The sequence below is a fragment of the Canis lupus genome, chromosome 14 (assembly GCF_011100685.1).
Source record: "Canis lupus familiaris isolate Mischka breed German Shepherd chromosome 14, alternate assembly UU_Cfam_GSD_1.0, whole genome shotgun sequence".
NCBI lineage: Eukaryota > Metazoa > Chordata > Mammalia > Carnivora > Canidae > Canis > Canis lupus.
The window spans coordinates 43,819,025-43,840,632 of NC_049235.1; the positions used below are offsets into that span (position 1 = coordinate 43,819,025).

General features: G+C 51.1%; 1 protein-coding gene across 7 annotated transcripts in view; it reads left to right on the forward strand.

Moving 5' to 3' along the window:
- The window catches only part of ADCYAP1R1 (ADCYAP receptor type I), a 59,105-nt gene that overhangs the window by 22,848 nt on the left and 14,649 nt on the right, over positions 1–21,608 (forward strand). For 4 of the 7 annotated variants that reach the window (XM_038557245.1, XM_038557243.1, XM_038557247.1 and 1 more), the window contains exons 4-14: positions 4,877–4,984; positions 7,341–7,361; positions 8,335–8,379; positions 10,700–10,812; positions 11,457–11,554; positions 12,012–12,144; positions 13,051–13,204; positions 13,620–13,680; positions 14,253–14,322; positions 18,006–18,097; positions 20,961–21,044. In XM_038557245.1, the coding sequence (XP_038413173.1) occupies positions 4,877–4,984; positions 7,341–7,361; positions 8,335–8,379; positions 10,700–10,812; positions 11,457–11,554; positions 12,012–12,144; positions 13,051–13,204; positions 13,620–13,680; positions 14,253–14,322; positions 18,006–18,097; positions 20,961–21,044 (979 nt within the window). The remainder of the gene's footprint in view (positions 1–4,876; positions 4,985–7,340; positions 7,362–8,334; positions 8,380–10,699; positions 10,813–11,456; positions 11,555–12,011; positions 12,145–13,050; positions 13,205–13,619; positions 13,681–14,252; positions 14,323–18,005; positions 18,098–20,960; positions 21,045–21,608) is intronic. The other 3 variants (XM_038557246.1, XM_038557248.1, XM_038557249.1) reach the window with 1 other exon arrangement.

Genomic DNA, 21,608 nt, shown 5'->3' on the forward strand with positions numbered 1-21,608 from the left:
TCTCCAGTTTTCTGTGGACACCGATCGGTGTCCCTACAATTTAATTCACTTCTGACACTAACTACCTGGAGTTAGCACAGACCCTACTGGCTAAGAGCTTAGTCTGAAGACTGTCACCTCCCCAACTCCACATGCCAATCGCAAATCATGGGTCCCTATGTTATCCACACTTCTGTCCGACTTGACTACAAATCGGAGGTTCCCATGACTTCCCTCTTCCTAAGTTTCAGTGATTTGCTATAATGGCTCACAGGACTCTGGAAAACACCATAGTTTACCAGTTTACTATAAAGGATATAAATGACAGCCAGATGAAGGGGTTCATGGAGTGAGGTCTGAAAGGATCCCAAGTGCAGGAGCCTCTGTCCCTTTGCACCACTCTGCTAGCATGTGGGTGTGTGTGCCAACCCAGAAGCTCTTTGAACCCCACTGTTAAGGGTTTTTATGGAAATCCTGCTGTGTAGGTATGATTGACTAAATCATTAGCCATTGGTGATTAGCCCAATTTCTAGTTCCTCTCCCCTCCCATGAGGTTGGTGGGTGGGGTTGAAAGTCCCCACCTTCTAGTCATGTGGTTGGTTCCCCCTAGCAACCAGCCAGGGTCACCCAAGAGTCACCTCCTTAGCATAAACTCAGGTGTGATTGAAAGAGGCTTTTGAATAACTAAAGACACTCCCTTCACCCTTGTCAGGAAATTCCATGGGTTTAGTTTAGGAGTGTTGCCTGGAAGCTGGGACTAAGACCAAATATATAATTCTTATTATATCTTAATATTACAGTCCCCTAAACCCAGACCCTGGGATTGGACCCTCCAGTTATGGATTTTAGTTCTAGTCTTTCCACCTGCCTTGGTGCTGTAGGAATTGCCCCTAGGAACCTTAGTCCCTGGAGGGGAACGAGGCTGGGAACCTAAGGAGGGCTTCCATAGTGTGGTAGGCGGTGGGGTAAGGTGGGGCACCTTGGCAGGTAGCCCTTGGGAGATGTTTGTCCTGGCCCTGGGGCCAGGGTGGGCAGCCCCAGATTCCCCAGCCACCCTTCTGGGCACCCGCAGGTCCTGAGTGAATCTCTGTTCCAAATTGGAGCTCTGGTCACCCAGAGTTGAGCATACCCTCAGAGACACCCCGCCCTCACAGTGCACACAGGGAAACGGAGTCAGGGTGGAGTGGGTAGAGACTTACCAGCGTCATGAAGTGAGCCCTTGGCAGAAGTCCGCAGAATTCAAGGCTTAAGGCTGCCATGCAGGTGCTGAAGGGACATGCAGGTGCCCTTCTGCTTCCTCTGCCCTCACTGGCAAACTTCTTAGATTTGTTTTCTACACCATTGTGGCCCTGGGCCTGGTGGGTGTGGTAGGCGCCGCAGGGGTTCAGTAAGTAGTTGTCAAGAGAGTGGATTCCCCACCACGCCTCTACACCTCTGACCTCCAACCGGGGGGCCCCATCTCCCCTCATGGCATCCCTGCCTCAGCCCTCCTGGCCATGCTCCCTGTATCTCAGGGGCCCTGAGACCTCAGGAATGTCAGCTGGCGGGAGCCCAGTGTTGCACATGAAGGGAGCGTCTGTTGGCTGGGGCTTCCAGGGCCTGGGCCAGACCCACGATCAGATCAGCGTGGACCATGACAGCCAAAGGTGTGCTGTTGCGCCTCTTTCAGGGACGTGCTGTCATAAGCAGCCACGTGCCCGCTGGAGTCCTGCTGTGTGGGGTGAACGGGACTCAGCCATGACGGGCTATGGCTCTGGTCCCGGTGTCCTTATCTTCCTGGTGTGTTACCCTCAGAGTTTACTGTGGTGCTTCCAGCTCCGGAACTTGGTCATTCCAGGAGACTGGGCCGGTGTGACTGGGTAGGAATTCCAAAATAGCCGGGTCTGAATTCTGAGAGAGCGGGTCTTCCGCATTTGGAAGCTCTGGATGCCTTCTTGTCCAGACGCGGCCCATTAGTCAGTCACGGGCCCCAGCAGAGCGCCTGGGAGCCCACAAGGCCGCCCTAGGTCCTCTGGCCCTGCTTAGCGCCTGCCCAGGCGTCCTCTGTGACCTGTTGGTGGCACTCCACTGGATCTGTCCTCACCTTGCAGGGCTCTGCTTCATCTCCTTGCCTGGGCCTCTCTCAGGGGAATGATTCTCAGGGACACCTAATTGAAATAATGAAATTAATGCTAATAACAGCAGTGAATATGCATTGAGGGAGCCTGGAGTTCCAAGGGCTTTACGTGTATGAATTCATTAATCCTCATGACAGCTCTGAGGTGGGACAGTGTCGGTCACCCGCTGACTGTCCCTTATCTGGTAAGGAAGCCCTCTCCAAAGCCCTCGTACAGACCCCTCAGCAGGGTGTGGGGCCTTTCCTGAAACTACTCAGCTGTTGGACCCTCCACACAGCTGCCTCCCTCCTCAGCCTTTGCCCCCCTCTTAGGAATTACATTCACTGTGTATACTTCCTCTGCCCACCTGGTAAATGTGGGGTTCCCTGGGGCTCCCATCTCCATGCCCTTCTCACTTCATGCCCTTCCCCTGGGGGAACCGCTGTCCCAAGGCCTCATCCCCTCCCCATGTGCCGGAGGGGGGTGGCCAGGGCTGGGTCTTGGGGGCCACATTAAGGACTTGAGGTGATAGGTCCTCTGACAGATATGCTCTGCTGGGGGTGGGCCGTATGACCTGACCAGATCTTCCTTTTGAAAAGATCATCATCATAGCCTGTGGGGTTGAGTGAGGTGACCATGGTCCCGGTGAGAGGATGGCTTACCCCTTAACTAGACAGGGGTGGGAGGATAGAGAATAGGCCATGGATTCCACAAGTGTTTGGAGGTCAAACCAGCAGGACATAGTGACCAGTCGGATATGGACAAGGAGAAGGAGACATAGTAAGGGCAGTCTGTTACCAAAACCCAACTTTGGCTGCCCTTTGTTTGAAAAGCCAATTCTCCAGGGACAAATGTTTGTTTTTATTTAGTGTCTAAATAAAACAAAAGTTTTTATAATATTTTATTCTATAAACAATAAAGACTTAATTAGAGAGAGAGGCAGAGTACAAGGAGGAGGAAGGGTTGAAGAAGAGGGAGATGGACAGGGACAAGCAGACTCCCCGCTGAGCAGAGAGCCCAACACAGGGCTCCATCCCAGGACCCCAGGATCATGACCTGAGCCAAAGGCAGACCCTTAACCGAATGAGCCACCCAGGCACCCCAAGAGATGAGTTTTGTTTGGAAAAGAGTACAGGCTTTATTCAGAAGGCTGGCTACCCAGAGAGAACGCAAACTTGCCCCAAGGCCGAGTCCGAGGTTCCTGCCCGCCCCAGAGACTTTTTAAAAGGGTTGTAGGCAGTGAGTTAGTTAAGGGAGTGCAGTGGTCTGTAACATTACTTGATTACGTGCACGCTACAGATGCCACCTACAGACACTACTGGGACGCGCAGAGGTGGTACAGGAGGGTCTGGTGCCTGGTGCGGAAGGGGCTGTGTCCTTTTCGAGGAAAGAATGCATCATCTATAGATCTACAAAGAAAGGTTTAGTTAATCACGTGGGCCAAGGGTGCTTGCTAAAGCTGCAAGACTGCTAGGTTGGCCAGAGGGGCTGTGGTGGCTTCAAGTCTAAGTGTCCAGCCGAGACGGGAAGTCAGGTTTTAGTGAGAGATGCCGAACTGAGCCCTGGATGGGCTGGGTTGGGATTCCCTTGGGCCTTTCATGTGGGGCTCTCCAGCCACGGGAGGCTGTTTTCAGGGAGTGCGGGTCTCAGGATTGGGGGTTGTCTGAGTGTAGCTCTGTCCCTAAGTCCATGAGCCGGTGATCTTGTCCCAGGTGAGAGGGGGTGAGGCCCCAGGGGCCGGACAGCCACCAGCACTGCATTTAGTCAGGGTGGGCAAGACATGCCTTGTGGTGGCCAAAGCTGGTGGCCAGAGGCATTTCAGCAGAGAGGAGGGCTAGTCAGAGGAAGGGGTGGGGTGTGAAGGCAGGTGAGGAAGTGGCTGTGGGGAGTACAGAGAGCTCCCCGGAGAGCTGGCGAGGGCTGGAAGGAGAGAGTGGAAGGTAGGCAGAGGGACAGGAGGCTCCGCTGAGCCCCCAAATTAATACCTGGCCGGCAAGCTTGTCATCTTTCTCTTGCTCCCAGCAGTGCATGTCCAGCAAGGCGCTGTGTCTTGATGATTCCTAAGGACCCCCCAGTCTGTCCCACCCCCCCCCCCCCCCACCCCGTCTGTCCCACCCCTCAGCCAGCCCTCAGCATTCACCTGAGCTGGGTCTGTGCCACCACCACCCTGGCCTTTTCTGTCTCTGGGCGCCGTGTCCCTTCACAGTCCTGGGCCGTGGCTGCGCAGGCCTCTGCCTGGCTGGCTTTCCCCTCTTCCCTGTCTGGCTGGCCAGTGGCCGCTCCTCTCCCAAGTCTCAGAACCTCACTATCCGGAAGGCAGGTGCAGCCCTGGAGCAGCACCCTTAAGCCAGCCGGCTCCTGGCCCTGCCCTCAGGGACAGGGAGGGACCACCGAGGAGGCCGAGTCGAAGCTGGACCCCTTAGTGATGGTGGCGGCTGGAAGGACTAGGGGGAGCTGGTGTGGGGTGCTACACAGACCCCCAGCATCTCATGCTTAGTGATCCCATATTGGTCTGCTTCTCCCTGCCCTGCAATCCTGCCAGCACCGTGGGGTGGTGTGAGGTGTAAAATCAGGTGAGCGCTCCCTCTCCACCTTGGGAGCTCCTGGAATGACTCAGCTCCTCTGTGAGGGGTCTTCCAGGGATGAGGCTGAGCCCTGCCTCACACAGTGAGCCTCACTTTCCCTCCGTGACACTGTTCCCTCCCCCTGCAAGGGCATGGCTCCCAAGGGTATGTGTGTGGTGTGTGTGTGCATGTGTGGGGCTGGGCCGCCTCTCACCGTGGTGGTGCTCTTCTGCACAGGCTGCCCTGGAATGTGGGACAACCTCACGTGTTGGAAGCCTGCCCGCGTGGGTGAGATGGTCCTGGTCAGCTGCCCTGAACTCTTCCGAATCTTCAACCCAGACCAAGGTGAGTTTCTCCCTGGGGTCTCCCTAGGCCGTGATTGGTCTAGCCTGCTCCTTACGCTTGAGGCCCAGGCTTTTCTGGGACACAGGTACCAAGGACTGGGGCATCCTACAAGCCAGTATTCCCTGTTCCAGAGTTCCCATGCTAGTGAGAGCATGAAGCTACAGACCCTAGTACACACAGGTTGACGTGGAAATGTGCCACATTGTGCTGTCATTGTGTGTGAGGCCAGGCTGTGCTCTTGGAGGTGTCCACATCCATCACTTACCCAGGCTGGACCTTGAACAAGGCAATTCCCCCTCTGTCCCTTGCCCGCATTCTCTGCTCTGTCAAATGGCAATGTGGCATCGTGACTGGGGAATTAAGTGGAAGAACACACGTGGTAGCCCAGGCCTTGGCACATGCTAACGGTCAATAGTGTTAGCTGGTGTCACTATCACCACACAGGGATGCTCAGAGGGCCAGAGACACACCCAGATATGGACACACAATGAGTCGCCCTCAGTCAGCTAGACACAAGACACTCCTGTCCATACCCACATACCCACTTAGATACTAGGTATGGTATCACAAAGAGCTCAGTTTCGGACATGTCTGTATTTGAGGTCTTGGCCATTGTTGAGCTTGTGGAAATTATCAGGGGCCCCAGACAATCTGAGAGTCCTAGAGGTGGGCAGTGGCTGAGGTTCCTAACTCAGGATGTAGGAACATGGAGAGGAAGGGCCAGAAGGAGGCGGGCAGTGCTCTGTGACAAGGACAGGGTCTTAAGTGACTGCATCTTCAAGGGGAGGGGTCTGAGGAAGAGGGCTTCATGCAGATCTCTTCTTTGGGTATGAGTCTGCTGGGCTCTCTAGGCCAGTCCCCACCTTTCAGCTGGGACCTTGTAGAGTCTTAAGGCTGCTCTCCAGCCCATCCGCCCTGCCTCTGGGAAGGGTCTAGAGCTAGCTCCTGCTCCTCCACCCCACTCCTTGTGGCTGTTGAGGGAAGCAGGACACCAAGTTCGGTGGGGCTGGGCTCCAGGCAGGTGATGTCCTAAGAGCTGGTCCACTCACTGCTGAGCCTTGGGCTGGGGCCTTGTTGAGAGGAGGGTGGAGGGCAGGGGCTCTTGAGGGGATTAGAGGCATCTGACTCACTTGTGTGGTCATACACAGCACCTTGCGACCTGGTCCTCAGCTTCCTATTTCACCTGCCTAAGCCTTAGGCCAGTGTCCTTCTGGAACTGGAGCGCTTCTGAGCTCCACTCCACTATGAGTCCTGCCTATCTCCATCCTCCCACTTGTCTGAGAGAGACAGAGACACCTTCTCTTTGTCTTCTGGAACCCCAGCACCCGTGACTCTGCCTGGAGGGGCAGGTGCTTGTGGGAATTGGCAGAGGGGATAGTAGCCGTATTGGGGGGTGGTGGTGCATGGCCCTACGCAAAGACCAGGGAAAGCAGCTGCCCTGTCTCCCCTCCCCTCACTTCCCCTTCTGGGCTTTTAGCCACACCTCCCATCTCTGGACTGGACCTGCCAACCCAAAAGGAGGGTGGCTTGAGGCTCTCCCATCCTGACACCTGGGGGCCTGGGCGTGCCCCAGCGCCAGACAGGAAGTGAATCTGGAAGAGGAGGCGAACTGGGGAAGTGCTGGGGTGTGGGGTACAGTGTGTATGGAGGGCATCAGGTGCGGTGGCAGCCGGTGACTCAGCCACCTCGCTGCCGCATTCCTATGGAAACCGCCTTCCTCATTTCCTCCATTCATGTACTCCCCTCATTCATCATTTACCTGAGGTTTCTTGCTCGTCTGCTTTGGGGCAGGTACCGTGGCAAGACTGCTGCTTTTCAACAACAACAAAAAGAGGCAAAATGAATCAGCAGTGAACTAAGATTTTAAGAAAGGCTTTCCTTCACACTCCGTCCCTCCCTCTGGCAACTGCACCACGAACATGAATGGCTTATTTACACCTGATTCTTAATGGCTCATTAAGGCAGGCCCTTTAGCATCTGTGTTCACAAAGCTGGATTAGTGAGATTCACCTTACCTACTTAGAAAGTTGAGAATGGCATTTCTCATTCTATTTCCTGGCACCAGGGGCCGAATCTGTTTGCTGCGGTCATTGCTTTTGCAGGCTTCTGAAGACACAGGGACGTTGATCTGCCCTCCCCCTCGCAGATGCATTGGCTCATCTCTCCTTAACTGGGTCCCATTCTGGAGGGAGACGTAGAAGTCTCCGGTGTCTGGTCCACCCCCAGCCTATAGTCCTCACACCCCTGGGTCCCCAGCAGAGTTTGGGAGTGGGGAATGGTGGGGGGCCCCAGTGAGAGCAGACCCAACTTTAGCTCCCTCGTTCACCTCTGTGTTCTCTCTCTTTCTCTTTTTCAGTGTGGGAGCTAGAAACCATTGGTAAGAGGAACCTTGGAGAGGACAAGGCTGCTGATCATCTGTCCATGTGTCCATCCAGTGGGAACCCAGTTCTGACTGCTGGGAATGGTGCGGGTGGAATGAGAGGCTCCTCCGGGACCAGATTCTCCCTTTACCACCTGCCCTTAGCCATCCGGGGAGGTGGGGGACACAGGCAGATGGGGGACACAGCCCTTGGCCTTGAGGTGCTCATGGGCTGATCTGGGAGGATGAGATACACCCGTGGAGGGCATCATACAGGCCTGAATGTGTGTGTGAACCCACATAGATACCAACATGCTCAGTGGCCTTGGCCTTGGCATTGAGAGCAAGAGAGACCTAACTGCAGCGTGCAGCCAGGGTAATGAAAAGGTCGGGAGGTGGCATGTCAGCTACGTGTTGGAAACAAGATTTTGAGAACTGGAAAGGAAATGAGGGTTCGTTGCTAGCAGGGGGCTCATCATAAGAAAAGGATGAAGGCGGAATAAAGAGTCAGGAGAGAGGGAAAAAATGTCTGCGGACGAAGTCCTGGGCTCCCTTGGATGAGACAGGTTTGGGGCTGAGATGGAGGCGTGTGGACCAAGAAGAAACCCAAGTCCAAGACCCATGTTCCTCTTCCTGCCTCTTTCTGGAAAAGGCCTAGTCATCTTTTTCCATTCCTCTCTCCTGTCCGTAGGCCCTTCCACCTTCCTGACGCTATCCCATTTCCACTTCCTGTGGCCCAGTGGGGAGAACTGAGTCATGGGCCATCATTAGCATCACAGAAGTACAAAGCAAGAGGGATTGATGCCCGAAGGCACAGTGTGTCAGAGATGTGTGTGGCTGCCCTGGGTGCTGCAGCCTTTTGGCCTAGACCCCCACCCCTATCCTCAGGACCGGGGATGGCCTTGGCCTTCCAGGGTAGAGAGTAAACCTTGCACAGCTCTGGCATGCTGATGGCTGTGTACTGACTCCTGCCCACTTCTGTGCTTTGCAGATCGAGAGTTCGATTTCCCTGACACTAACTCCTTGGATCTCTCAGGTGAGGGCATAAACCAGGTCCCACCACAGGCTGGCCAGAGGGAGGGCATCCACCGACACGTGAAGTTGGGGAGCACCCCCGTTCCCGGGCTGGCATCCTTTCTGTGGCTATGTGATCGTTGGCAGGTCCTTTTCCTTCTCTGGAAGAGCCGAGGATTTTCTCTGCAGAAACTTGCACTCACGTGTTCAGATAGAATATTGTGTGCACAGATCTCCCGAAGTCACACTGTGGGCTCCAAGCACAGATCCCCTCGGTTAGGTGGTCCCAGATAGTTTGGGACTCCCATGGGTGCCAGTGGTGGTTCTCAGGCTTCCCACTGTGACCACCGTCACCTAGAGGGCTTGTTAAAACTTGGATTCCTGGACCCCACCCCCAGAGTCTCTGAGGTCGGGCCTGAGAATGTGCGTGTCTAGCCAGTCTTCCCAGGGATGCTGATGGGCTAGCCTGGGGGGAGAACCAGTTTTGAGAACCAGTGCCCTAAAATCCTATGCGCCTATGAAATCATTGGGGCAAAAGAGTCTAGTGAAGTGGGCGCAGTCACTGCAAGGTTTTGACAGTCTAGAGAGTACTCCATCTTCTGGAGATTTCCATCAGAACAATACAGTGGCAAATTCGTGGAATAGTTCTGAACAAAAAGATTTATACGCCTCTATGCCCACTCTGTCTTACAAAAAGAAACGGAGAAAGGGGGAAAATAAAAGAAAGGAAATGGCTTTCACCTCTAGGACCCTTTTTTAAAAATTGCTTTTCAAAGCAGCTTCCCTTTCCTCTTCCCACCACTCTGATGTGGGCAAAGCAGAGAGGAGATGAGGCTCAGGAACGGGAAGGGTCTTGGCCAAAGCCATGATTTCCCCCTGGGGCATGCAGATTTTCAGAGGGATTTGGAATGAGGGTGCCAGTAACAGCCTTATGTGGATTTGCTGGAAACAGGAAGAATTTGGCATCAAAATGTGGGACAAAGCGACTCCTCTCCCTGGGCCTGCCAGGTGTCCTCTGTGTCCTATGTCACAGGACTCTGAATTGGAGAAGTGATGGAGACCAGTAGTCTCCCACTCTGGGCAGAGCTGTCTTCTGTGGCAGGGTCACTCACCCTCTGCTTCTTCCCAGAGTTCCAGGAAGTGTGTTTCTGACTCTCTTGGTAAAAAAGAATTGGCCTGGGATCTTCCAACTCAAGGCGAGGATGCAAGATTGGGAAAGTAGAAGGGTTTCCTGTCTTGGCCTCTGCCCTTGCCTCCTTCCTGACCTCCCCAGAGGTGGCCTTGGTTGGAGCTAGAGGAACCTTCCAGCAACGTGGGTGCTGGAGGAGCCCCTTTCCTGCAGATGTGTCCCGTTGTACACAATTTCCTGGGCCCTGAATCCTGAGAAAGAGCGAACCATTCCCAAATGTCCTACTATGCCAGGTGACCTCCCAGGAAGCCAGTCTGCGAACAGGGGTCAGCCTGGGCCGGGGGCAGGGGGGCTGCTTGCCTTTCCCCTCCACGGGACGTCTGTGGTTCACCCTTATAGACAGTCAGGAGAGGGGAAGATGAAATGAGCAATCATTAAAGGCTAAAAGGCCCCAGGCGGGGCAAAAACCAATCTAGATTCCACTCTGCAGACAGTAAAGGACTCCCTCCCCTTTGGTGTCCTACAAAATGGCCTTTAAAGTCTATCAAAAGGAAATTAAAGTACATTAGTGACAGGAAACAGACCTCTAAACCTGGGAAGACAAAAGTTTTTTTTTTTTTTTTTAAACCTAAATGCACATCTTAATAAGATCTGGCGCTAGGTTAATGGAGGTCTGGTCCTTGTTAATCAAGCAAGCCATGTATCCCCTTGGTGGGGGATCTTGCAGCTGCTGGAAGGCGCAGAGCTCCCGGGGGTACGACGACGGGCACTCCTGCTCCGTGGTCACCTCAGGTGATTCCTGGGCCAGGATCTGGGGGCTGGAGTCTGCAGTGGTGATCTCACATCATTCTTTTCTGCTCACTGACGTCTGGCAAGTGCAGAGCCAGAGCCAGGGGAGGGGCTCAGGCCTTTCCTTGGTGAGCATTTGCCAGTTCCAGAAGAGAGGGAGACTCGGTCCCCTCAGCCCTTGTTAAGAGATCAGCGGTGCCTTGTCCTCCCCGGTGTCCTTTGTGTAAAGGCTGAGCTTGAGGTCACCGGCACGGACTGTTTTCCCCTAAGACAGTGGAAAATTTCGTGAACCTGTAGTCACTATGCTTCCCAGTTGGGCATATGGGTTTCTAGCAATTCCCACTTAAGAAGTAATTTTCAAGTAAGAGTTTCAGGGTCCTCTTAAGTCTTTCCTGTGCCTCACTGAGATTTTGTTCTACCGCAGACATGAGGGTGGTGAGCCGGAACTGCACTGAGGACGGGTGGTCAGAGCCGTTCCCTCACTATGTAGACGCGTGTGGGTTTGATGAATACGATGAATATGAGCCTGGGGACCAGGTGAGTGTCTGCCCCCACCATGGGGGTGAGGCTTAAGAGGCCCGTGACAGCATGTCCCCACCAAAGGCCTTGGCTTCTGTTGGGACTCTAGGATCCTAGGCAGCAAATGAGCACCTGCTGTATACCCAAGCCAGACACACAGGGGGCAAGCCAGACACACACACTTCATTCACTCATTCTGGGCCAAGAAGCACCTGCTTTGCTGCCCAAGTTCCTCCAGCCCCCACCACATGTCCCCTACCTCCCTGGGTATCCTTCCAAGACGCTTGTCTTTTCTGTGGCCCAGAAATGAGAAAGTTGAGGCCAGGCCCAGCAGGGAGGGCCTCCTGGATACTTCACCGGGCTGAGGCTGGTGTCTGTCCTGATTGGTCAGTGCCCCTGCACTCAGCAAGCATTTACTAAGCCTCTGCAGAGCACAGACACTGAGGGGGCAGTAAGAAGCTCATGGGGGGTGGGGTGGAGGGAGCAGGGTAGTAGAGGCACTGACAGGGAGAGCAAGACCAAGACGTGAGATCAGCAAGAGGAGAAGAAAGGAAGGAGGGGCTGGGTGCTGGACCCCTGGGGTGGGCAGGCCCTGGCCTCGGGGAGCTGGGGGCTGGGGTAAGCCCCATGTGGGGCCCTGGATGTTTTGTGCTTTCCTCCAGGATTATTACTACCTGTCAGTCAAGGCTTTGTACACAGTTGGCTATAGCACATCCCTTGTCACCCTCACCACTGCCATGGTCATCCTGTGTCGTTTCCGGTAAGGATCCCTCTCTTCCCCACCAGCAGCATTTGAGCTAAGGCAGCCCACCCTAGCTTGGAGCCCGTGCCCTGTCCCACCTACCCTTGCCCTCTCCTCTGAATGTCAGCCTTGGAGGCCCCTTAGAAGGCATGTCACCCACCCCTACAATAACAGAAGGGGAACTTGATCTGAGAAAGGGCACCTGACATGTCCGGGGCCACGCAGTGAGGTAGATGCTGGGCAGGAGACCTCCGTTCCCCACTTCTATCTTCCTGGTCACAGGAAGGGAAAGTCTGGCCTCCTGGAATAGTGGAGTCTGGCAACAAAGGCCTGGGAAGGAGGTGGGAAGGTGGGGACCCACCCGAGACAGAGCCTGGAGTTGGCCCAGAGCAGCCCTTGGAGAGGAGGGGTGGGATGCTGTGGGGTTCCTCACCTCAAGCCTCTTCCTCCCCCTGCCCCCCACCTGCTGGCCTAGGAAGCTACATTGCACCCGCAATTTCATCCACATGAACCTGTTCGTGTCCTTCATGCTGAGGGCCATCTCTGTCTTCATCAAAGACTGGATCCTCTACGCGGAGCAGGACAGCAACCACTGCTTTGTCTCCACCGTGAGTGAGCTGAACCCCGGTAGGAAAGGCCTTCCAGGGGTCCCTTGCTGTGACACCTCGCCAGCCAGGTGTTTTCCTGCAGGCTAAGGCATTGTCCCCAGTGAACGCAGAAATCCAGGAATGGCCATGAGGTTGCTAGTAACCAGCGAGACCATTGCTTGGTGTCATTTCCTGCCTCTCAGTCTGTGTGTGCGCTTGGCAGAGCAGATGCAGAACGTGGAGAGGGAACGCCTCTCTCGCTTGTCTGCAAAGGAAACTAGGCTTAGAGCGAGGCTTGCCTGGCCCCTGGTCATTTAATGAACCTGTGACAGAGCTGAGGGGCTGCTTGGCTTGGGTCTCTCCAGACCGTCTCCCCAGTTCTTAGACCTTTGGAGGTAAGCAGACATGATAGGTTTTGATGGAATAAAATGGAAAGAACAGCCCAGAGCACAGGACTTTGACCCAGGAGGGCACACATGGTGGGGGCGGGGGGAGCTGTTGGAGATTTCTGGGGACCAGGAATCTCCGCATTGATGTCTAAAACCTTCATTTGACTAAGGAGTCTCCTGTGGGGTCGTCTACTCCCCTTACTCCCCTCTCTGAGGGGCTGGAGAAGGAGCAGGAAACTGGGGGGTGAATGAGCCTGGGGAGGTAGAGGGCCCTGTGCTCACCCCACCCCCATCCTTTCCCGACAACTGTAGAGTTGCCTCCATGGGCAACTCAGAATCCTAGGATGCTGCCGTTTTTAACTCTTCAAATCCAGGAATGTTGAGTCTTTCAATCCATGGGATGTTTGAGCGCAAGCATGCTGGAGCTGAAGGGCCCTCAGGATTCTCCTTGGTTCTGCTGGCCTCGATTTTTCAGGGCCGAGTAGGGGCCAGCAGAGGGGTCTTCATGCTTCCCTCAGTCTCCCCACCCTCTTTGCAGGTGGAATGCAAGGCCATCATGGTTTTCTTCCACTACTGTGTCGTGTCGAACTACTTCTGGCTGTTCATCGAGGGTCTGTACCTCTTCACCCTGCTAGTGGAGACCTTCTTCCCCGAGAGGAGATACTTCTACTGGTACACCATTATAGGCTGGGGTAGGTCGCTGGCTGTGGCCTGGACAGGCTCAGGCCTCACGGCCAGGTATGTTCTGGTCCCGCTGTCAGAGGAGGGAGGTGCTGTCATTGTCCCTGCAGCTGATGTCTGGTTCTTGGTTCCTTTCTTATTCTTCCTGCCCATAGAAAGCCCATAGAAGTTGGAAGGTGATATCAGCTGAAGTTCTTCCGAGAAGTGAGATAGCCAAGGGACTGGGGGATACATGGACCCCCAGAGGCCTCACTGTGAGGGACAGTTAGGGTCCCCAAGACTCCAGGTCTGAAAGGGAGACCTGCCCCATGATTAGGACCCCCTGTTTGAGTGGCGATAATGGCCCCTGGGAGCCCCAAATCTGAGGGGACCCCAGGGCCTCTTGGCTTTCCTGTTATCATCAGGCTCCTTTTCTTGTCTTCCCAGGGACCCCAACTGTGTGTGTGTCTGTGTGGGCAATGCTGAGGCTCTACTTTGATGACACAGGGTGAGTACATGCTCAAGAGCCAGGGCCAGAGCCCTGAGTAGGTTCTTACAGATGGGTCTCAGTGGCTGCCCTGACTTCACATTAACTGCCAGACTGTACCCCCATCCTCGGTCCTGACTTCACCCTGATCCCACTGTCATGGATCCGCCCAGTCACAGCTCAGCCAGAACTTAGTGACAACGTGCAAGGTTTCAGAGTCCCTTTCCACTTCTGGGCTCAGCTCTGAGTGTCTCTTTTTCTTTTGGGGGAGAGAGTAAGAATATTGAGGTTGAGGTCACCTCCCCACCCTCACAAGCCTGAAGGGGAAACATGGCCATTTGCTCAGGAGCCCATTGGTGATTCTTACTCTTGGGCTCCACTTGCTGCCTTGATGGGGAGCAGAGGGAAAGACCAAGGCACTAGAAGAAACGAAACTGGGCTTGGGTCTGCAGGATGCCTGAAAACTCTTGTTCCAGCCAGCCCCTCCTCAGAGAGCTGCAAGGGAAAAGTGCCAAATGGGGCCGGGGTCATTGGCTTGCAGGCATCCCAGCCCTGAGCTTAAACTCTCTTCTTTCTGTCTGTCTGTCTTTCAGCTGCTGGGATATGAATGACAACACAGCTCTGTGGTGGGTGATCAAAGGGCCTGTGGTCGGCTCCATAATGGTGAGTATCCTTGGGACAAGGCTGGGAAAGAGACGTGAGCCTGGGCTGAAAGCAGGAAAAGGGAACAGATTCAGAAGTTACTGCACAAACTGGCTTCTACCTTTTTCGTGGCTGCATTATATTCTGCAACATGGGTATACAAGTTGTGTGCTAGTCCACTAGTGTTAGACATTTATATTTTCTCTTTTTTTTTTTCTCGTAATAAAGGATGCTACTAGGAGCAATTCTGTGTGTAATTTTGAGCACGAGCATTCCTTTAGACTAAATCTCTAGAAATGGCATTGCTGGGTTGGAAAGAGTACCTCTCATCATTGTCTGTGCTTGTAACGTAAATCATTTAAATTTTTGCACAGGCTCCTAGGGGATAATGGTAGCTCATTGTTTTAATGTGAATTTCTCCATATTGCTAGTGCAGTGAGGTATTTTTTTCCCCACTTATTGGCAATTTGTTTTTATTCTGGTCATTACCTGTATTTCTCTCGCTCATTTTCTCTTTTGCTTGCTTTGCTCACTTGTCTTTCTAATTGTTTGAAAGGTAGTAATGCTTTATCTCGTAAACATGTTGTAAGTATATTTCCAAGTCTGCATAATTTTTGACAAACTGTCACGGTTTGTCTTCCTAAATTCTGAAATTTCTTTCTTATTATGGAAGCCTTTTCCCATCCTAAGTATTTGTAGTTGTTTTATAACATTTTTATGGGGTGGATTATTATATATATGTTCTGAATCTGAATAAAGCTAAAGCTTTATTTCTTTGTCTGATCTGAAATGTTACCTAATCTTCTTTAGTTTTTTTTTTTTTCCCTACCAGTGGATAGACATTCCACCCTCCCAGTTCTTTTTATTAAATAGACCACTGTTTCCCAGTTATGTTGAAATGTCACTTTATCATGAACATTCTGTGTACTCTACTTGTATTCTATGCTACGTTACTAATCTATTGGACTGTTTCCACGGTGAATGCCCCCTTGTGCTGGTTGCTATAACCTGGTAGCAGGTTTTGGTATTTGTTATGTTAATATTCTTCATTCTTTTTTTCTTCAAGATTTTATTGTATATTCACACTTTGAGGTGAACTGTCAAATAGCCTTATCAGGCTGCAAAAAAAAAAAAAAGTGTGGTTGAGATTTTTAGAGAAATGGCATTAATTTTATGAATTAATTTGGAGAAGTGATTTTCTTAAAATATGGAGTCTTCCTCTCCAAGAACATGGCCCGATTCTCCATTTATGCAGCCTTTTCCATAGAGTCATTTTGTACAGCTTTTCAGTTGTCTTCAGTTTACCTTTAGGGTATTTTCCGTTTGGGTTTGTATTGTGTCTGGGACTCATGCCGTCATTCTGTGTTCTAGTGGGTTACGGCTGGTGCTTCGGGAAACTGTTCGTTTCTGTGTATTTTTTCTTGGTTACCTTTCTAAACTCCCTTAGTAGTTCTTGTTGCTTTTCAGTTGGTTCTTATGGTTTTCTAGGTAGAAAATGACATAATCTTTTTTTTTTTTTTCTTTTTTTTTTTAATTTTATTTATTTATGATAGTCACAGAGAGAGAGAGAGAGGCAGAGACACAGGCAGAGGGAGAAGCAGGCTCCATGCACCGGGAGCCTGACGTGGGATTCGATCCCGGGTCTCCAGGATCGCGCCCTGGGCCAAAGGCAGGCGCCAAACCGCTGCGCCACCCAGGGATCCCAGAAAATGACATAATCTTTATATGAAAATAGTTTCACTCTTTCCAGTCTTTATACCGTTGATTCCTTGATTTTGACTAGGATGGTGTTTGCTATTTAGTTTTAGTTAGTCTTCATTAAATTAAGAGAGTTTCTATTCTCGGCTCATTTTAGTGTATATTTTTTCAAAATTATGAAATCAAATGTTTTGGAAACATTTATTGGAATGATCCCTTCCCTTAGTGATGAGCTTTTATAATATTCCAAATTTTCTTCTTATGAACAATGCTATAATAGATATATTCATGCACATGAATATGTCTTTAGAATAAATCTCTAAGAGTGGAATTTCCAGGACAAAGGGTATGTACCTTTAACATTTTCATAGATATCAAATGAGCAGAATACAATAATGCTCATTTCTCATGTCTTTGTTGATATTTTGATGATTGAACTATTCACCAATCTTATGGGGGATAAGGGCAGCTTATTCTTTTTAATCTGTTAATGTAAGAAATATTAGCAGATCTGAGTTTTTTAAAGTTTTGTTCGTTGTTGTTGTTTTCATTTCTCATATAAAACTTTTTTTTGGCCATGACCTGTTTGTTCTTTTAATGTACTAAAAAAATTCTATTTGTTAATATTTTATTTATAGTTTTTGCATTGTTCTGTGTAAGTTCTCTGTTTTTGGGTGTGTGTGTATCTATTTGTATACTTCTTTTATTGTCTGGGATTTGTAGCAGAGTTTTGTTAGCCTAATAAGTAATTTGTGGGGTCTTCTTTTTACGTGCTCTTAAATAATGAAGTAGGCTATAAATGACATCTTCCCTAAAGGTGTTATGAAACTGGTCTGTAAAGTTGTCTGGGCCTGATGCCTTTTAATGCATACATCTTTGATAACTCTTTAACTTTCTTCTGAGGTCGTTGCTCTACTCAGATTTTCTACGGCTTCTTGATTTGATTTTGTTTATTTCTGTTTTCCAATTTTGTTTGATTTTTCTCTTATGTTTTAAAATATCCTGTACATCTGTTGTCTTGTCCTCCTTCGTATCCCTAAATATGTTTAATTTTATTTTCTCCTTTTGAATCGACTAACCTACACAGTGAGCAGTATGTACTGTGCAGAATTTCTGGTGGTGTTCAGGCACTGGGCTTGTATTGGAGAAGAAGACTGAGAGAACTCTGCCTTTGTAGAACATGTGGAAACAAACAAACAAAACCAGACCCCCAAAATAAAGTTTTTAATTGATCAAGTCTACTTTTTCTATTTCTTTATAATGAATTTTTATCTTTATTAATTTCCTTCTTGTGTAAGTTAAATTTGTGGTACTCTCCCCCTAGCTTTTGATTTGAATGCTTAATTATTTTATCTTCAGTATTTAGTATTTTTTTCACATGTTAGTGTCAAGCTCTACATTTTTTTTTTTCTCCAGGCGCTGCTTTGGCTACACTCAGAGGGTATTGCCCTGTGGTTTTCTCTTTGCACCTTGTTTCTATTTATTTGTTCCCCATCCTCCCCTTTTCTCACTGTTTAGAGAGATTTTGTTCCCTGATCTTTCTCTGAAGGTAAATGCTGTTATTGCCATTCCCAGACAGTCCTTTAATTAATAATGCTTTTGGTTGTCCATTCTGGTTCCCCGTGTTCCATTACTCTGAACTTGGAGTTTCTCCAGAGGACAGTTCTCACCTCTGCAGGAGCCTCTTCTCTATCTGTTTGGCATTGTTTTCCAACACCCTGATCCTATTTGCTCTTACAGAAATTGCCTACTTTTCCAGCTCACTCATGATAATTTTTCCTGTTCCTCAGTACCCCTATGACATTCTTTTTCTTCTATCTTTTCTGTCATTCTAGCAATAGTAAGTGGGGAGGCAAATGAGTGTTCTGATGCCGCCATCTTGGATTATTGGGATTTGGACTGGATTGGGGAGGGTCCTGTTGGGGCAAGAACAGTCTATGCCGAGGCAGGGGTATGGAAAGTCCTTGCCCAGAATCATTTCTATCTACTTTTTCTTTGCTCTTCAGGTTAACTTCGTGCTCTTCATTGGCATCATTGTCATCCTTGTGCAGAAACTTCAGTCTCCGGACATGGGAGGCAATGAGTCCAGCATCTACTTGTAAGTACCATTGTGAATGCCATAGTCACTTCCAGCAGCTGTGTGGGCCCTGCACTCAGGTCATAGGAGAGGGCCTAGGTTTTGCTGACAGGGTAAACTAGCAGGGGCATTTGCAAGATTTCTTTCTGATTAAAGTGCCTTTAAAATGTAGTTGTCTGCCCATCCTCCAGTCAACCCAGTTGCTGATCTGCATGATTACATGTCAGGGAAGAGAGCGAGAAGATGAGATGGTCAGATCTTCTGTCACTTTAGGAAAATCAAGATGGGAAACACTTGATTCCTTAGAGTAATTAGGGTCTTAGTTGTTTAGCAGTTGGATTTCCTTGGGGGATCTTGCTTCTGTGGGAAGTTTGTGAATGCCACTGGATGCACTGTTGCCTGATGTCCCACCACCAGCCAAGCATGTACAAGTTGCTCAGCCCCTACTAGCGAGCCAGGTGGACATTCTTGCTGGTCCGGATATTGGAAGGGGGGAATCATTTCTCTTCTCCACCTTCTTTCAGGGCCACTCTATCTCTAGGTCTGGTCTTCCTCCTGCAATTCCCTTCTCCCTGAGCAGAGGGACAGGTGATATGTTTGAGATTGAGGGGATTTGCAGGCAACCTTTACACCATTGAGCATAGGGTTTTCTCCACTTTCATGGCCATTTGGCTTGTTTCCTACAAGTGTTTTTGCAGTCATGTCCCTAACAGCTTGTCCCACTTGCTCTGTCACCCCTCCTCCAGTCCTCCACCTGTTCTGAATCAGACTAAGAACTTCCTGTTTCACTCCTCTTGCTTCATAATCAGGAGAATGGCCAGCTGGGTGTGTGTTCTGATGATGGGGAGGAAGGTCGAGTCCCCTGTGGTTGGCTGGAAGGGCTAGAGAGGCATAGGACTTTGGAGAGCAGTCCCTGGGGTCTATCCATGGGCAGTAGAATCCATATGTATTGCCTCCTCAGTTTTTTAAGAAGAGGGCAGGTTAGAAGGAGCCAAGGTCTTCTCATGGCATCAGTGGGGGATAGGTCCTGCCTTCATCAGAGACCCCAGCCCAGGGCTCAGAACCTTGATGGCTGCCAGTGGACAAGTGGAACAGCAGAGAGACTGCAGCAGAGGGTTCTCCCCACCTGACCATTGTGCTGGGTGGAAAGAGAGGCAGGACAGTTGAGATTCTTCTGCTCCTTGGGGCTTCCTCAGGGAGGCGGAGTTTGCCCTTGATCTGTATGTTAACTTGGGCACCTCCCCTTGTGGAAGTCCTTCCTGTGGGAGCAGAGGATCTGCACAGGGCCTGAGATGGTCAGCCTTGTTTTCCCTGAATTTAAGAGGATTACATTACATTGGAAGGGACCCCCCACCTATTTTTTTGCTATCCATTTACTGTCTTTTTTCCCCCATGTTTTTGCAAGTTTTTTACCAACCCGTGTTTGTATGTATGTGTTTTGTCGTCAAAAATTGTTCATACATGTAAGTCATAAAGTCTCTGAGGCCTTGCACTGGGGGGCCAGTGGGGTTGGCTCCCTGCAACTAACTGCCCTCAAGGGATCATCCCTGCCTTAGTCTCCAGGACCCACAAAACAGGGCCTTCCTGCTCCCTTCACCTCCCTGTCTGACGTCAGCACTCCTGCCCTTGTGTCTGGCCCAGGGTGGACTGCTCAGAGGCCTTTTGGCTCCCACACAGTTGTTTCAGAGATCTGAAGCTAGCCGTAGTGAAGGTGGCCTCTTCTCTCCTTTAAGCTCATGCCTTGGATCTCCCCACCCCCTCTCTCTGCTTCCTGGTAGGAAGTGTTTCTTTCTTTGTGGTTCCTGGGATCTCTTCTCTGGGAGGCTCTCCCTGCTTCCCCTCACCTGGCCTGTGCAGGGATGTATACAGGGACCCAGCTGCAGCCTAAAAAAGGCCCCGATGCCACCCCTTCAGTGACCCCGACACACACTTCAGCTCAGACATCTTGTCCCAGGCAGCAAGAAGCCCTGGGGTCTGGCGGGAGGGAAGCAGGTGGTGGGGCTTTCAAGTTACCACAGACTGGAGTCCTGTCCGGCCTTCCTAAGGCATAGACGACTATTTGTCAAGGTGCTTTATACATTTAAGTACAAGTATTTAAAGAACCAGCTAGTTGGTTTGCTTCTGTCATATAAAAAAAAAATCCCCTTGCTACCTCTGTACATCTTCTTCTTAGAGAAAACCTGTGCTAGTCTCAAGCCCCAGAGATGAAAAAGTCAGATGTGGTCTGTAAGCCAGGGGGAGCGCTGATGCGGGATACGGGACCATTTCGATTCCAGTAAACATAGCAACATATTTGAGCGTTTGCAGGGTCAGGGCGACCTGTTGGTGGGAAGTGAGGGATAATCAAAGTGACCGTGCTGCTGGGGACTGCAGAGCTTCTAGCAACACTTGCCACCCAGTCCACAGACATTTCGTGCTCGTAAACATCCAGTGAATCTGGTGGGCTGAGTAACCAACTGTTCAGTATAATCCTCATTTTGCAACTGAGGGAACTAGTTGTCAGTGAAGTGAAATGAATCCAGGAGGAATTAGTGAAGCCATAGCTTCGGTACAGCAGGCCCTTGGCTCTGAGCTTGACTGCACCGTCTTTCCTGTCGCCAAGGAAGTTACAGATGAAAGATGGTGTTAAATAAGCATATAAACAAAGCTTCCTGGAAGAAGAGGCCCCATAGGATCCAGCCCTGTCGAGTGCTTTGGGTTGGGAGGGAGGTGTCTGCTGTAGGAGGGGAGATTATGGGGGGGATGGGAAGGGGCAGGACCTGGTGGGAGAAGAGATTTCAGGACTGTGCCCAAGTCCCCTTGGGCCACCAGAGTTATATGTGGGGCTGAGAAGCCCCTTCCGATCTGCCCACAACAGCTTTCTGGTTTTTTCCTCTGTTTCCAGAACAAATTTAAGCCTGGGAGTCCCCAAGAAAGCCCGAGAGGACCCCCTGCCTGTGCCCTCAGACCAGCATTCACTCCCTTTCCTGTAGGTTGGTTCCAGCTGCTCAGATGATAAGGGTTTGAGACATCGCTTCTATTGGGGCTTGGACCCCTGCAGGGGGCAGTGGCCCTGAGCCACCCACACTCACTCTGAGGAGCTGGCATCAGGACTTGGGCAATGGCCAGGCGTGGAGTGTGGGCCTGGGTCGGGGCTTAGCATGTGCTCTGGCTCCATTTGGTCTGGGGTGGGGGTTAGGGCTCAGCCTGAGGGGGGGGCCAGGGTTAGTCTGCCCTTCCCTGCCCTTAGCTCTGTGACAAGCCAGCTGGCTCAGAAAGGGGAGGGTGAGGTTCCGCGAGGGCACCAGTTGTGCTGAGACCACCTTCAGTTGCTGGCTTTCCTCCTGGCAGCCTCCGCATTGCAGGATGGGCTTTGGAAGCTGCCTCTCGGGTCTGGGGTGGGGGAGGGAAGCCCTTGGGGACCTTGCAGAGCAGATCTGCATGGCCCCTTGGGGTAAAAGAGGGAGAAGAGAACAGACATTGTGATGTTGGCAGGGCTGTGACACCCAGTGTCTGAGCGACCGCACCACCTCCAAAGACGGACTCCTTCGTG